General features: G+C 42.1%; 1 protein-coding gene across 5 annotated transcripts in view; it reads left to right on the forward strand.

The window, feature by feature from the left end:
* Ogt (O-linked N-acetylglucosamine (GlcNAc) transferase) overlaps positions 1-3,304 on the forward strand; it is a 54,223-nt gene extending 50,919 nt beyond the window's left edge. For 4 of the 5 annotated variants that reach the window (XM_070040321.1, XM_070040319.1, XM_070040320.1 and 1 more), the window contains one exon: positions 1,034-3,304. In XM_070040321.1, coding sequence (XP_069896422.1) covers positions 1,034-1,208 — 175 coding nt within the window. In that variant the 3' untranslated portion in view covers positions 1,209-3,304. The remainder of the gene's footprint in view (positions 1-1,033) is intronic. The other variant, XM_070040324.1, reaches the window with a different exon arrangement.
* The last annotated feature ends 9,933 nt before the right edge of the window (positions 3,305-13,237 follow it).

Below are 13,237 nucleotides of genomic sequence, written 5' to 3' on the forward strand. Positions count from 1 at the left end.
TCTGAGCTTTGTTGCTTAAAACTAATGCCACTGGAGCCACAGGTCCACTTCTGGCCCTTTGGTAGTTAACTGGAGATAAGACTCTCATAGACTTTCCTGCTCAGGGTGGCTTTGAACCTTGTTTGTCAGATCTCAGCCTCTTTAATAGCTAGGATTATAGGTATAAACCCACCAGGTACATGGCTTGTTTATTTCTTTTGAGTTGATTGAAAATTATTATTGATAAGTTAGAGGGCTGTTAACATTAAAGGTTGTTAATACATACTTTATGCAGTTTACATTCTTTTTTTTTTTGGCCAGTTTTGGGACTTAAACTCAGGACCTAATGTTTTTCCTTAGCCTTTTTGTTTAGTGCTCTACCACTTTAGCCACAGTTCCAGCTCTTTTTGTGTTGTTTTGTTGTGGTACTAGGATTTAAACTCAAGACCTCCTGCTTACTAGACAGGTGTTGTACCACTGACCTCATGGTCTTTCTTGCCCTGGTTGACTTTGAATTACGATCCTCAGATCTCAGCTTTCCTTAGTAGCTAGGATTACAGGCATGAGCCACTGGTGCTTGGCAGTAAGGAATTTCCATTCTAATGGGTAGCACATAGGAATAGTCAAGTACTATTGTTAAATTTTTTTTAACTGTCTTTTTTTTTGTCTTTTCTTTTTTGGTACTGGGGATCGAACCCAGGACGTTGCAGTTTGGTAGCAAGTGCTTTGCCACTTAGTGACATGCCAGCCCAATTGCCAATTATTTTTATTTTGAATTTAGAAATGAAATAAAGTATATTAGTTCTTGGATGTACTTGTTTAGAAAAGAAGCTAAATTTCTTTGCAGAGAACTTGATTGTCAGCATTATAAGCATTAGCATCATGTTAGCTGTGATCATTCTGTTTTCATCATTGAAGTAATAGGCCAACCAGAAAAGATAGGGTGAACTTGGATTGTGTGTTTTGTTTGCCACAAAGGTGAATAAGTACTTTTACAGTGTTGTTCTAAGTTTTTTGATTTATGAGTTGGGTTTTCCTTTGTTTTATTACCTAGCCTGAAGAAAATTCGTGGCAAAGTGTGGAAACAGAGAATATCTAGTCCTCTATTTAACACCAAACAATACACAATGGAACTAGAACGGCTCTACCTACAGATGTGGGAGCATTATGCGGCTGGCAACAAACCTGACCACATGATTAAACCTGTTGAAGTCACTGAATCAGCCTAAATAAAGACTGTGCACGGGAGAATCACTCCTATACCTGAGCCTCAACCTTCTGGGGGAAAGGGAACTAGTTAACATACTTCTTACTTATCTGTACAGTATCATGTTGCAGATGGGTGATATATAATGATAATAGAATAGCACAGCCAGACTTGCTTCCTGCATGATAAGGAGAAACACAAGAGATGGGAAACTGCTGTTCCATAAGGAATCTCTAGATTTGCAGCAACCAGGTGGTGCATAGGTCTGGAAGGTCTATTCTCCCTTGGTCTTCCATGGGATGGTTAGTGTGGAGGGGAGATAGAGATTGTCCAGCCATTTTGTGATTCCATGGATTGATCAAGTCTTCTGAATTATTTTTTTTCTTTATGCTTTGTGATATTGGAGCTTTTAAAAATGTTTGGTTTCAAGTATTTTTACTCATGTGAAGTGATTTGATTCTTTCTGAGATAAGGTTTTAAGCTAAAATGTTGCTCCCTGTTTTAGTTTGTGAGCGGACAGATTAACAGGGACTTTGCTGGTGTAGTCTTTTTATAGGTTTTATAAACCACTTGAGCCTATATCAGTCATTTTAGTGTCTGACCTAAATGTTTGGAGCTATCAGTGCTTTGTTGATTTAGATGATGACTCAGATTTTTTCCCAATCTATCTCCCAGTTCCTCCTTTTCCCCCATGACCCTTCAAAAATTCTCCTGTAATTACTAACAAAACCAAGTCTGAATCAAGATAACCCAGAGTGTTTCCCTTTAACACACCATCTGGTGCCAAATGGAAAGTCTTAGAAGTTATTAATCATGAAGGGCATATTTGTGGTACTGTCATTTATAATACAGAGGGTTTGTTTTTTTTTTTTTTTTTTGCCTAATTTTGACCTATTTCACCAGTGTTTTACTCTTAACTGGACTGCCCCTTCTATGCTGCTTCCAAAAGTGATAGTATATGTAAGATTTTTTACCTTTCAAAATTTGTTTTTTTTTTTTTTTAAAGTGAGTCCTGTTCTTCCTATTTCTTTCAACAGAAATGAAACCCCAGGTAAGTATAAGTATTCAAATATTTGATTAGTAAGTTGCAGTTATCTCCAATACATTAAGTAATGTTTGTTGAAAAGATTGTTATAAGTAAGATCTCTGAAGGACCATCAGTGTATACAAGTGATTATTTTTCAGACTTTGTTAGTATATTATATAATAACTGTCTCTGGACTTAATCTTAAAGTCTGTACGGATACAGCCTCAGTAGTACTTGGTTTGGAGTACAAATTAGATATTAGCCCTCCTAGAACTTTACCTTCTTGGTGTTAAAAACCATAGGAATAAAGTTATTGAATTTTAAGAATAGATTGAGGGCTTGAGGCTTCAACAAGCCAACATATGAATATATGTTTTGTCTTGCTGTACTGCACTTACGCTATCCAGTCACAGATCATTTTTGTCTGCTACTAGTGTTCCAGATTATGTCTTTCCAAAGCACTGAGGCAGTGCACCTATTCTGTAGTTGCAGCTGTTGCCTGAATGTATCCTATTTGACAACTTATTGAATAATAAGAACTTGAATTTCTGAAAGATTCTTATTGCTAACCAAAATCTCAGCAAGAAGTTTCAGATGTAATTCTGAACCAGAATTACATGTTAATGAACTGTGTACCTTTTAATAATGTAGATCAAGAAATGTCAGTTAAAGGATTTAATTTATTTTTTATCTGAAATATCAGTGAAAGGTTGCCAGCATGGTTACAGATAACTGATTGAAATTCACTCAGTGTGGAATAGGATAATATACTTTCAATGCCATCAAGGCTGTGATCTTACAGCTACTTTACATAGCACATCATTCCTACTACAGGGATGAACTTTTCTCCTGGCACGAAAAGTAGCTGTTCTGGTCGAAGCTTTGCTTATTGTAATAGGCTTTTATTTCCAGGTAACATGTCTGTGGGAGACTTAATTCTGAATAGAGATATAGATATTACTGGAAACTAATTGTTTTTTTTTTCTATTATACTCTGCTTTATCAGAAAGTAAAGCATTTAAATTGTGCTACAGAAATTCAGATGTTGTCTTGTGATCTTTAAAAAAAATAAAGGAATGATTTCCCCTTAATGTGGCTGATGTATTTTGTGTCCTCCTATATTTGGGTTACATAGAAGAATAGAATCCTCTAATGATTAAGAATTATTTTGTTGGGCTGGGAAGGTGGCTCATGCATGCCTAGCATGGATGAGGCCCTGGGTTCGATTCCTCAGCACCACATACACAGAAAAAGCTGGAAGTTGGTGCTATGGTTCAAGTGGTAGAGCGCTAGCCTTGAGCTGAAGAGCTCAGAACAGTGCCCAGGCCCAGGGTTCAAGCTCCACGACCAGAAAAAAAAAAAAAAAGAATTATTTTGTTTTCTTGGTCAAGTGGACTATTTTCTAGGCTGTTGGGGGCAAAATTATTTTCTATCCTGGTTTCTATTGTGGTTACACTCAGACACAGGTATGAGAAAAGCTCCTATCCTTCCACCTTATCTTCCAGAGTACCTAGGACTATAGGAGCACACTGTTTGCACTTAGTTCCTACATTTTATTTTATTTGTTTTTGGCAGTCCTGGGGCTTGAACTCAGGACTTTTGCTCAAGGGTAGCACTCTACCACTTGAGTTACAGCTCCACTTCCTGCTTTTTCTTTGTATGTGGTACTGAGGAATTGAACCCAGGAATTCATGCATACTAGGTAAGCACTTTACCACTAAGACACATTCTCAGCTCTCCTACATTTAAAAGTGTCATTACAAGGAATAAATTACTTTAAACACTTCACAATGCCTGACACAAAAGCTATCTAATGCAAGGAAGTTTTGTCTTCTGCTAGTGAAATACTTGTTATGAACCATGGTCATCTGTCAGAAAAGAGCAATTTAAAAAGCATTTGCTTCTCTTGGTGTACTTGGAGGGAACTGATTATTCAAATTCTTCAAATAACCACTTACTGTTTTTGGTAGATTGTGAGGCTTGAACTCAGGGTCTGGGCACTGTCCCTGACCCTTTTCATTCAAGGCTAGTGCTTTACCACTTTGAGCCACAGCTCACTTTTTGTTTTCTGGTGGTTAATTGAACATAAGAGTCTCATGGACTTACCGTCTGGGCTGGCTCTGAACTGCAATCCTCAGATCTGTGCCTTCTGAATAGCTAGGATTTATAGGCATGAGCTACCAGTGTCTTGCTAATCACTTGTGTATGGTTTTTTTTTTTTTTTTTTTTTTTTTTTTTTTTTTTTTTGGTCCGGTTGTGGGGCCTGAACTCTGGGCCTGGGCGCTGTCCCTCAGCTCTTCAGCTCAAGGTTAGCGCTCTTACCACTTGAGCCACAGCACCACTTCCGGGTTTTTTTCTTTTTGCTTATGTGGTGCTGAGGAATCGAACCCAGGGCTTTATGCATGCAAGGCAAGCGCTCTACCACTGAGCCACCTTCCCAACCCTTGTGTATGTTTTTTTTAAGACTACCATAATAGTATTTTTTATTTCTTTTTTAAATTATCTTTAGGTAGTTGTACAAAGAAGTTCCCATTCTACATAATAGTATATGAATACAAGGTATCTGACAACATTGTCACCCATCCCTCCTAACCCATCCATTCTCCCATTTTTTAAAAAATTGAGATAGGTGATTACATAAATTTCACAGTATTGTAGGATAGTGATACTTAAAGTCACAAACACATTTTAACCTTCACAAGGCAAATTATCATTATCATGTCTTTGAAGTTGGTGAATTCTATGAGCATTAACAATACAAATTATTCCACATCAGGTAATGTTTACATTTCTTCCTTTTGGTTAGTGTAGGCTATTCCCTCTTTCCCTCTCATTCCTCCCTCACTTGTGCCCTCACTTGTGTTTTATCTGGGCCTGAAGGGCTATGTTGCTGGGTGCTATTGGTCGCTATTGCTCTTAGAGAACGACATGACTCTCACCCTGCTAGTTCTGACTGGTTGGTTGGACATAAAAGGTTTGGACCATTAAAGGAACAACGAAACCAAAACCACTCTCACTTTTCATAAATACTAAAATTTTAGGAGAGGATTCACTTCAGTTTTTCCTTAGAAAAAGATTTTGCTGGGTGCTGTTGGCTTAAAGCCTTTATACAATCCTAGCTAGTCAGGAGGCTGAGATTTGAGGATTGCTATTCGAAGCCAGACCTGGGAAGAAAAGTCATATCTCCAACTAACCACACAAAAACCGGGAGTGGAGTTGTGCATCATAGTGGTAGAGTGCTAGCCATGAGTGAAAAGGCCCATGGCTGACACCTTCTACCACCACCACCCTCCCCCCCCTCCAAAAAATAAACGTTTTATTAGCGACCGTTAGCAGAATTGAAGTTGAGTCTCAGCCCTGTATTGCACTCGTGTAGTACAAAACGCGTGGAAAAGAAGCTTACGTAATTCTGGAAGTATAAATGTTAGGGGGGTTTGAGGTTACACAGGTTGACCGTTGGACACATAATTATTCATAAGATGCAGAACAGGAATTCGGGTTCTAGGCTATGATAGGTGCACTCAGGGCGGGAAAAATCACTTCCTGCCCTTTGTCCCGCCCTCTTCTATAAAAGGTCGGTGTCTCCCGCGTTGTCCGCCATCTTAAGAGACTGCAGGAACAGGTGAAGGTGGGTGAGGTGCGGTGGTCTGAGGTGGGTGAGGTACGGAATAAGTTAATCCTGGCTGGGCAGATTTAATTAAAGTAAGGACTGCTTCGTGCTGATTACTGATAAGCTTTACGAAGATTTAGGCAGAATAAATTTCCATTTATATGCACAAAAAATGGGGGAGAAGGGATTTCTTTTTAGTGTGTGATTAGGTGGTTGCCGGAGGGGTGTTTTGGAATATGGCAGAGGTCTCCATCCAAGCTGTGAAAGAATGGCCCGGGTCCGAAGCAAAGGCGATGTCCGGGGTTTGACGCAATGTGGCGGAGGTCTCTGTGTACGCTATGGAAGACTTGTTGGGGGCAGAGTATGCCTTTTAACAGTTGTTGGTGAGGGGATGGGCATAGTCCCTGCCTTATAGCATGGCAGTGGGGGAGGAGAGAAGCATTCCGCCAGTGGCGGGAGGTTAGTGGCAGCCCAGTGGCGGGAAGTTAGTGGCAGCCCAGTGGCGGGAAGTTAGTGGCGGCCCAGTGGCGGGTAGTGGCAGCCCAGTGGGGGAGGTTAGTGGCAGCCCAGTGGCGGGAAGTTAGTGGCGGCCCAGTGGGGGAGGTTAGTGGCAGCCCAGTGGCGGGAAGTTAGTGGCGGCCCAGTGGGGGAGGTTAGTGGCAGTCCAGTGGCGGGAAGTTAGTGGCAGCCCAGTGGGGGAGGTTAGTGGCAGCCCAGTGGCGGGAAGTTAGTGGCGGCCCAGTGGCGGGAGGTTAGTGGCAGCCCAGTGGGGGAGGTTAGTGGCAGCCCAGTGGCGGGAAGTTAGTAGCAGCCCAGTGGCGGGAGGTTAGTGGCAGCCCAGTGGGGGAGGTTAGTGGCAGCCCAGTGGCGGGAGGTTAGTGGCAGCCCAGTGGCGGGAAGTTAGTGGCAGCCCAGTGGCGGGAAGTTAGTGGCAGTCCAGTGGCGGGAGGTTAGTGGCAGGAACGCCAGTGGCAGTTGGTTACTAGTGGCGTAGCACCAGTTAGGGGCGGAGCCTGATTTCTGGGCCACCTATCGGAGGCGGGAGTAGTAAGGGAAAGGGTAGAAATGTCGAAGCCTGATTGGTGAAAGGATGGAGAAGTCAAAGCCTGATTGGAGGAAGCCTGGCTGAGGTAGGAGTGGTTCTGAGGTAGGAGGCTCTAGACCGGCTAGTAGAGGACTGACAGACTTGGTGGAGGGATGTGAAGGTTGGAAGTGGTTAGATGGATGGTCCTTGCCTGTTTGGACGACAGCAGCTGGATTAGGGAGTTGGTGATGGGTGAGAGCATGATTGGTGTAGCTGCATTACTAGTGCGAAGCTGAAGGAGTGGAGTGGAGTGGGCAGAAGCGGATGAGGGGGCTGGTGGTAACCCACGCAGCTGAGGGTTGCGGAGGTGACAGTGGGACTGTGGGGGTGCGGCCGTTGGATTTCTTCCCAGGAGGTGGGAGCAGCAGTGGGAAGGAGGATAGAGGAGTGGGTGTAGGTGTGGGTGTGGATTCCTGTTAATGTGAGGGTGCTGCTGGGTGGGCGCTGAGTATGGGTTAATGATGCCAAGATTGGAGAAAAAATGATCTACTGGCTAAAATGAATGTTCGTCTAGTTGCTTGCCTTTGTGATTGCTGGCCTTCAGCAACACGGTGTTTAAGGTGACCTGAGAAGCCTATGGTTGCTTTGGGTTGTTTATTTATTTATTGTAGTATTGGGATTTGAGCTTGTGTTTGTTTGGCAGATGAACATTCTACTACTTGAACCCTTATGTGTTTTAGTTATTTTTAAAAAATTTTTAAATGTTTTTTGTCGGTCATGGGCCTTGAACTCTGGGCCTCAGCGCTGTCCCTGAGCTCTTCAGCTCAAGGAGAGTGCTCTACCACTTGAGCCACAGCGCCACTTCAGGTTTGGTGTATTGGAGACAAGAGTTTCACGGACTTTCCTGCCCGGGCTAGCTTTGGACCACAATCCTCAGATCTCAGCCTCCTGAGTAGCTAAGATTACAGGCGTGAGCCACCAGTGCCCGGCTCGTTTTAGTTATTTTTGAGGTAGTCTCCTGGTCTGTTTCCCTTCCCTCCCCCTTCCTCATTTCCTCATTATACAAGACAATGATCCTCTTAGTTACATAGCTGAGACACTGTTGGCACTTTTTGTTTTTTGAATACCTGTCGTGTGACTTGAACTCAGGGTCAGTGAGCTATCCCTGAGCTTTTCTGCTAAGGGTTGTGGACCGTGCTCTACCATATGACCTGCAGCTCCACTTCCAGCATTTTAGTGGTTTATTAGAGATAAGAATCTCATGGATTTTTTTTTTTTTTTTTTTTTTTTTTTTTTGCTTTGGCTGGCTTGGAACTACAATTGTGAGATCTGAGCCTTCTCAGTAGCTAGGTAGGATTACTGGTGTGATCCACCCATGCCTGGCTCTCTCTCTCTCTCTCTCTCTCTCTCTCTCTCTCTCTCTCTCCCTCCCTCCCTCCCTCCCTCTCTCTCTCTCCCTCCCTCCCTCCCTCTCTCTCTCCCTCTCCCTCTCCCTCCCTCCCCCTCCCTCCCTCCCTCCCTCCCTCTCTCTCTCTCTGTCTCTCTCTCTGTCTCTCTCTGTCTCTCTCTGTCTCTCTCTCTCTCTCTCTCTCTCGGCTTGAACTCAGGGCATAGGTGCTATCCCTGAGCTTCTTTTGCTTGAGACTGATGCTACTTTTTCTGAGGAGTTTATTGGAGTTAAGAGTCTCATGGTCTCATGGACTTTCCTTCACTTTGAACCTCCAGAGTAGCTAGAAGATTACAAACATGAGCCACTGGTGACTGCCTTGTATTTTTTTAATGAGGGAAAATTAGCATAAAATATATTTTAGTGGGGCTGGGAATGTGGTTTCGCGGTAAAGTGCTTGTCTAGCATGCACGTAACCCTCGGTTCAATTCCTCAGCATCACATAAACAGAAAAAGCTGGAAGTGGCACTGTGGCTCAAGTGGTTGAGTAAGTACTAGCTAGTCTTGAGCAAAAAAAAGAAGCTCAAGGACAGTGCTCAGGCTCTGAGTTCAAGCCCCAGGACTTCCCCCCCCCCAAATATATATATATATATATATATATATATATATATATTTAGTATACAACTTGTTGGGGGAGAGGGTCGGGAGGGAAACAGTGGGAGAAAGCAAGGGAAGAGGTGACACTGTTCAAAAAGAAATGTAAAGTCGGGTGCTCATGCCTGTAATCCTAGCTACTCAGGAGGCTGAGATCTGAGGATTGCCATTCAAAGCCAGCCCAGGCAGGAAAGTCCATGAAACTCTTATCTCCAATAAACCACTCATAAAACTGGAAGTGACACTGTGGCTCAAGTGGTATAGCACTAGCCTTGAGCTGAAGAGCTGAGGGACAGTGTTTAGGCCTAGAGTTCAAGCCCCATGACCAACCAAAAAAACAAAAAGAAAGAAAGAAATGTACTCATTACCTGACATATTATGTAACTGTGACCCCTCTGTACATCACCTTTACAGTAAAAATATAAAAAATATATTTTAGATACTTTTCATCTAACAAAATAAAATTTAGAAGGCTGGGAGGGTAGTTCAAGTGGCAATTGTGTGCTCTTGAGTTCAAATCCTCCTGTTGTCCAAAAGAAACCAAAGCAAAGTTTTGGCTTTAAATTAGTATCAAATAGTAACCAAATATAAATGCAGAATATAGAAATGGCTCCTTCTGAGTTCTGGCTTTATTAAACAAGTGTATGTTTGTCTTTACTACAGAAATGGACAAGTCAGAAGAAAAGCCTGACCAGCCTGGTCAATTTTGCACCCCGGATTGGTGAGATCTACGAAGTTGTTTTCTGTTTAGTTTTATCCTTTTGGTCAAACAGCTCTCAAAATGAGTAATTTTGCTTTTAAACAATTTTATTAGCATAAATTAAGTTGTACAAATGTTTTATTATAAATATCATATAACTTTGTTAATCATAAAGTGAGAATGTAAGGAATAAGGAGTCCAAGAGTCCAACCTACACAATGTATTAAGTCTGTGCAACATCTCTGCCAATGATTAGGATCTTCCTACTCCACAAAGCAATTTTTAAAAATTTATTTACTTTTTATTATAGAGGTGATATACAGAGGAATTACAATTACATGAGTCAGATAATGAGTACATTTCCTTTGATATAGTATCTTCTGTTCCCTCATTCTCTCCCAGTCCCTCCCTCCTAGCACCACCCAACAAGTTGTATAGTTCATGTTCATCAGTATCCAGTGAGTTCCACTGCTGTACTTTTTCACCCTTTTTCCATCCAGTTCTGTACTCTCCCCAAACCCTTCTGAAGCCCCACGACTGAATTCTCTTAATGTGTGTGTGTGTGTGTGTGTGTGTGTGTGTGTGTGTGTGTTCGTGTGTTCGTGTGTGTGTTCTTTTTTTTTTTTTTTTGGGTGCAGTCGTGGGGCCTGAACTCTGGGCCTGGGCGCTGTCCCTCAGCTCTTCAGCTCAAGGCTAGCACTCTACCACTTGAGCCACATCGCCACTTCCGGCTTTTTTTTCTTTTTGCTTATGTGGTGCTGAGGAATCAAACTCAGGGCCTCATGCATGCAAGGAAAGCGCTCTGCCACTGAGCCATCTTCCCAGCCCCTGTCCTTTAGATTTTTGCTAAGACTTGTGCTCTATTACTTGAGTTACACCCCCACTTACAGCTTTTTGCTGGCTAATTTGAGATAATGGTCTCATAATCTTCAAACTGTCACCCTCAGTTATCATTCTCCTGAGTAACTAGGATTATAGGAATGAGCCTCCATTGCCCAGCTATTGTTTCAGTTTTTTTCTGTGCTGTCTCTGAGCTTTTGTGCTCAAGGCTAATGCTCCACCACTTAAGTCATAGCTCCATTTCCAGCTGTTTTTGGTGGTTAATTGGCTCTGAACCACAAACCTCAGATCTCAGTCTCTTACTTAGCTAGTATTACAAGTGTGAACCATGGATGCCCAGCTCAAATTTTTGACAGTGCCAAATTTACTTCATTAGAGTTATATTGATTATACATATTTTTTTTTTGCTTTATTTGGTTTTGAGTTGTGGGTCTGGCTTTGTTGTCCTGGCTGGCCCCAAATTCACAGGCTCAAGTGATTGTCAGCTCAGCTTCCTGTTTAGTAGCTATGTCAGAAAAAAACACCATGTTTGCTTATAATATTTTCAATTCCCAATTTTAAGAAAAAGAAGGCTGTAATAACTAGTGTTTCTGAAAGTGTGGTCCTGTAGCCTTCTACACCAGAATTTCCTGGAAGTGCTTGTTGAAGATGAAGTTTAGCCAGTTGCTGGTGACTCACATCTGTAATCCTAGCTACTCAGGAGGCTGAGATCTGAGGATTGAGGGTTCAAAGCCAGCCCAGGCAGAAAAGTTTGTCAGACTCTTATCTCCAGTTAATCACCAGAAAACTGGAAGTGGGAGTGTGGCTCAAGTGGCAGAACACTAGCCTTGAGCTGAAGAACTGAGGGACAGCACCTAGGCCTAGAGTTCAAGCCCCACAACTGACAAAAAAATGAAGTTATTAATGATGAAAGTGGTGATATTGATTAAGATGTATTAGATTCATAAACTGCTTTGTTCAAATAGCACCTTCTTTGTATAATTACAGATAATTTAAAAAAAAAGAAATTTTTGCTGGGGCACTTGTGTAGCCAGGCATGGTAGGGCATCCCTGCAAATCAACACTCTTAGAGGTGGAGGCAAGAAAATCACAAGTTTGATGCTAGTCTAGACTACATAGGAGGACCTTATCTCAAAACATAAAAATGATAGCAATAGGAATAGTACAAGAAAAGACTGAAAGTTGGTAATGGCCAAATCACAGAGTTTTAAATACTGGGTAAAAGGGGCATGGTTCTTCATTTCTATAATTTCAACACTGGAAAGTTGAAGCGGTGGATCCCAAGTTAGAAGTCAGTATAGGTTATATAGTGAGTACAAGGCACACCTGGAGTATACAGCACCATTCCTGGTTTTCTGGTGGTTAATAGGACATAAGAGTCTCAGGGATTTTCCTTTCTGGGCTGGCTGGCTTTGAACAGCATTCTTCAGACCTCAGCCTCCTGAGTAGCTAGAATCTATAGACATGAGCTACCAGCCCCTGGCTACATTTCTTTCTTTCTTTCTTTTTTGAACAATGTTATCACTTCATTCTAGTTCCTACCTATTTTTTATTTTTTTGTCAGTCGTAGGGCCTGGGCACTATCTTTCAGCTCTTCAGCTCAAGGCTAGGGCTCTACCATTTGAACCACAGAGCCACTACTGGTTTTCTGGTGGTTTATTGGAGATAAGAGTTTGACTGACTTTCTTGGTTGGCTGGCTTTGAACTGTGATCCTCAGATCTCAGCCTCCTGAGTAGCTAAGATTACAAGAATGAGCCACCAGTGCCCGGCTAAAATCTAATGTTTCTTTCTTTTTTCTTTTTTTTTTTTTGGTGCGGGTCCTGGGGCTAGAAGTCAGGGCCTGGCTGCTGTCCTTGAGGCTCTTTTGCTCAAGGCTAGTGCTCTACAATTTGAGCCACAGTGTGATTTCCTTACCTACTTTATTGAGACAAGGTCTTACTGTGTAGTCTGGGGAGAGAATATTGGCAATAATTCATTATATGTATCACAGAATTGAGATAAGGGAACGGGTGGATCAAAGTGGGGTGAACATGTTGAAGAGATGACATAGATCAAGATGTATTGTATACATAAACTGCTTTATTAGGTGGTAATTATATTTTATACCACTGTGCTGTACCCTCACCTGCTAAGGCCCCCTTTTCCCTTTTTAACTATTTTTTTTGTCTTTTTTGTTACTGGGAATTGAATTTAGGATGCTACACTTGCTAGGCAATTGCTTTGCCACTGAGCTACATCTCATCCCATCTTTTCTTTTTTTTGTATCAGGCATGGCCATATATTAAGTATGTGGAAAAACACTGGAAATCACAATTTTTAGTCAACTGAAAGTCTAGAACCAAAAAAAGCAAGCCGGGTGCCAGTGGCTCAAGCCTGTAATCCTAGCTACTCAGGAAGCTGAGATCTGAGAATTGTGGTTCAAAGCCAGTCAGGGCAGAAAAGTTTATGAGCCTCTTATCTCCAATAAACCACCAGAAAACCAGAAGTGGCACTGTGGCTCAAATGGTAGAGTGCTTGCCTTGAGCTGAAAAGCTGAGGGACAGTGCTGAGGCCTAGAATTCAAGCCCCATACCCACCAAAAAAAAAAAAAAGCAGTATATAAAGCTATGATTTAGAGATATTTTATTTTTGCTTTTAGGGCTTGAACTCAGGACCTGGGTACTGTCCCTGAGCTCTTTTCTCAAGGCTAGCACTCTGCCATTTTGAGCCACAGCACTACTTTCAGTTTTTAGGAGGTTAATTGGAGATAAGAGTCAGGGATTTTTCTGCCCAGGCTGGCTTTGAACCACAATTCTCAGATCTCAGCCT

This window comes from Dipodomys merriami, unplaced genomic scaffold (assembly GCF_024711535.1).
Source record: "Dipodomys merriami isolate MVZ:Mamm:240054 unplaced genomic scaffold, mDipMer1.0.p SCAF_3, whole genome shotgun sequence".
NCBI classification, from domain to species: Eukaryota; Metazoa; Chordata; class Mammalia; order Rodentia; family Heteromyidae; genus Dipodomys; species Dipodomys merriami.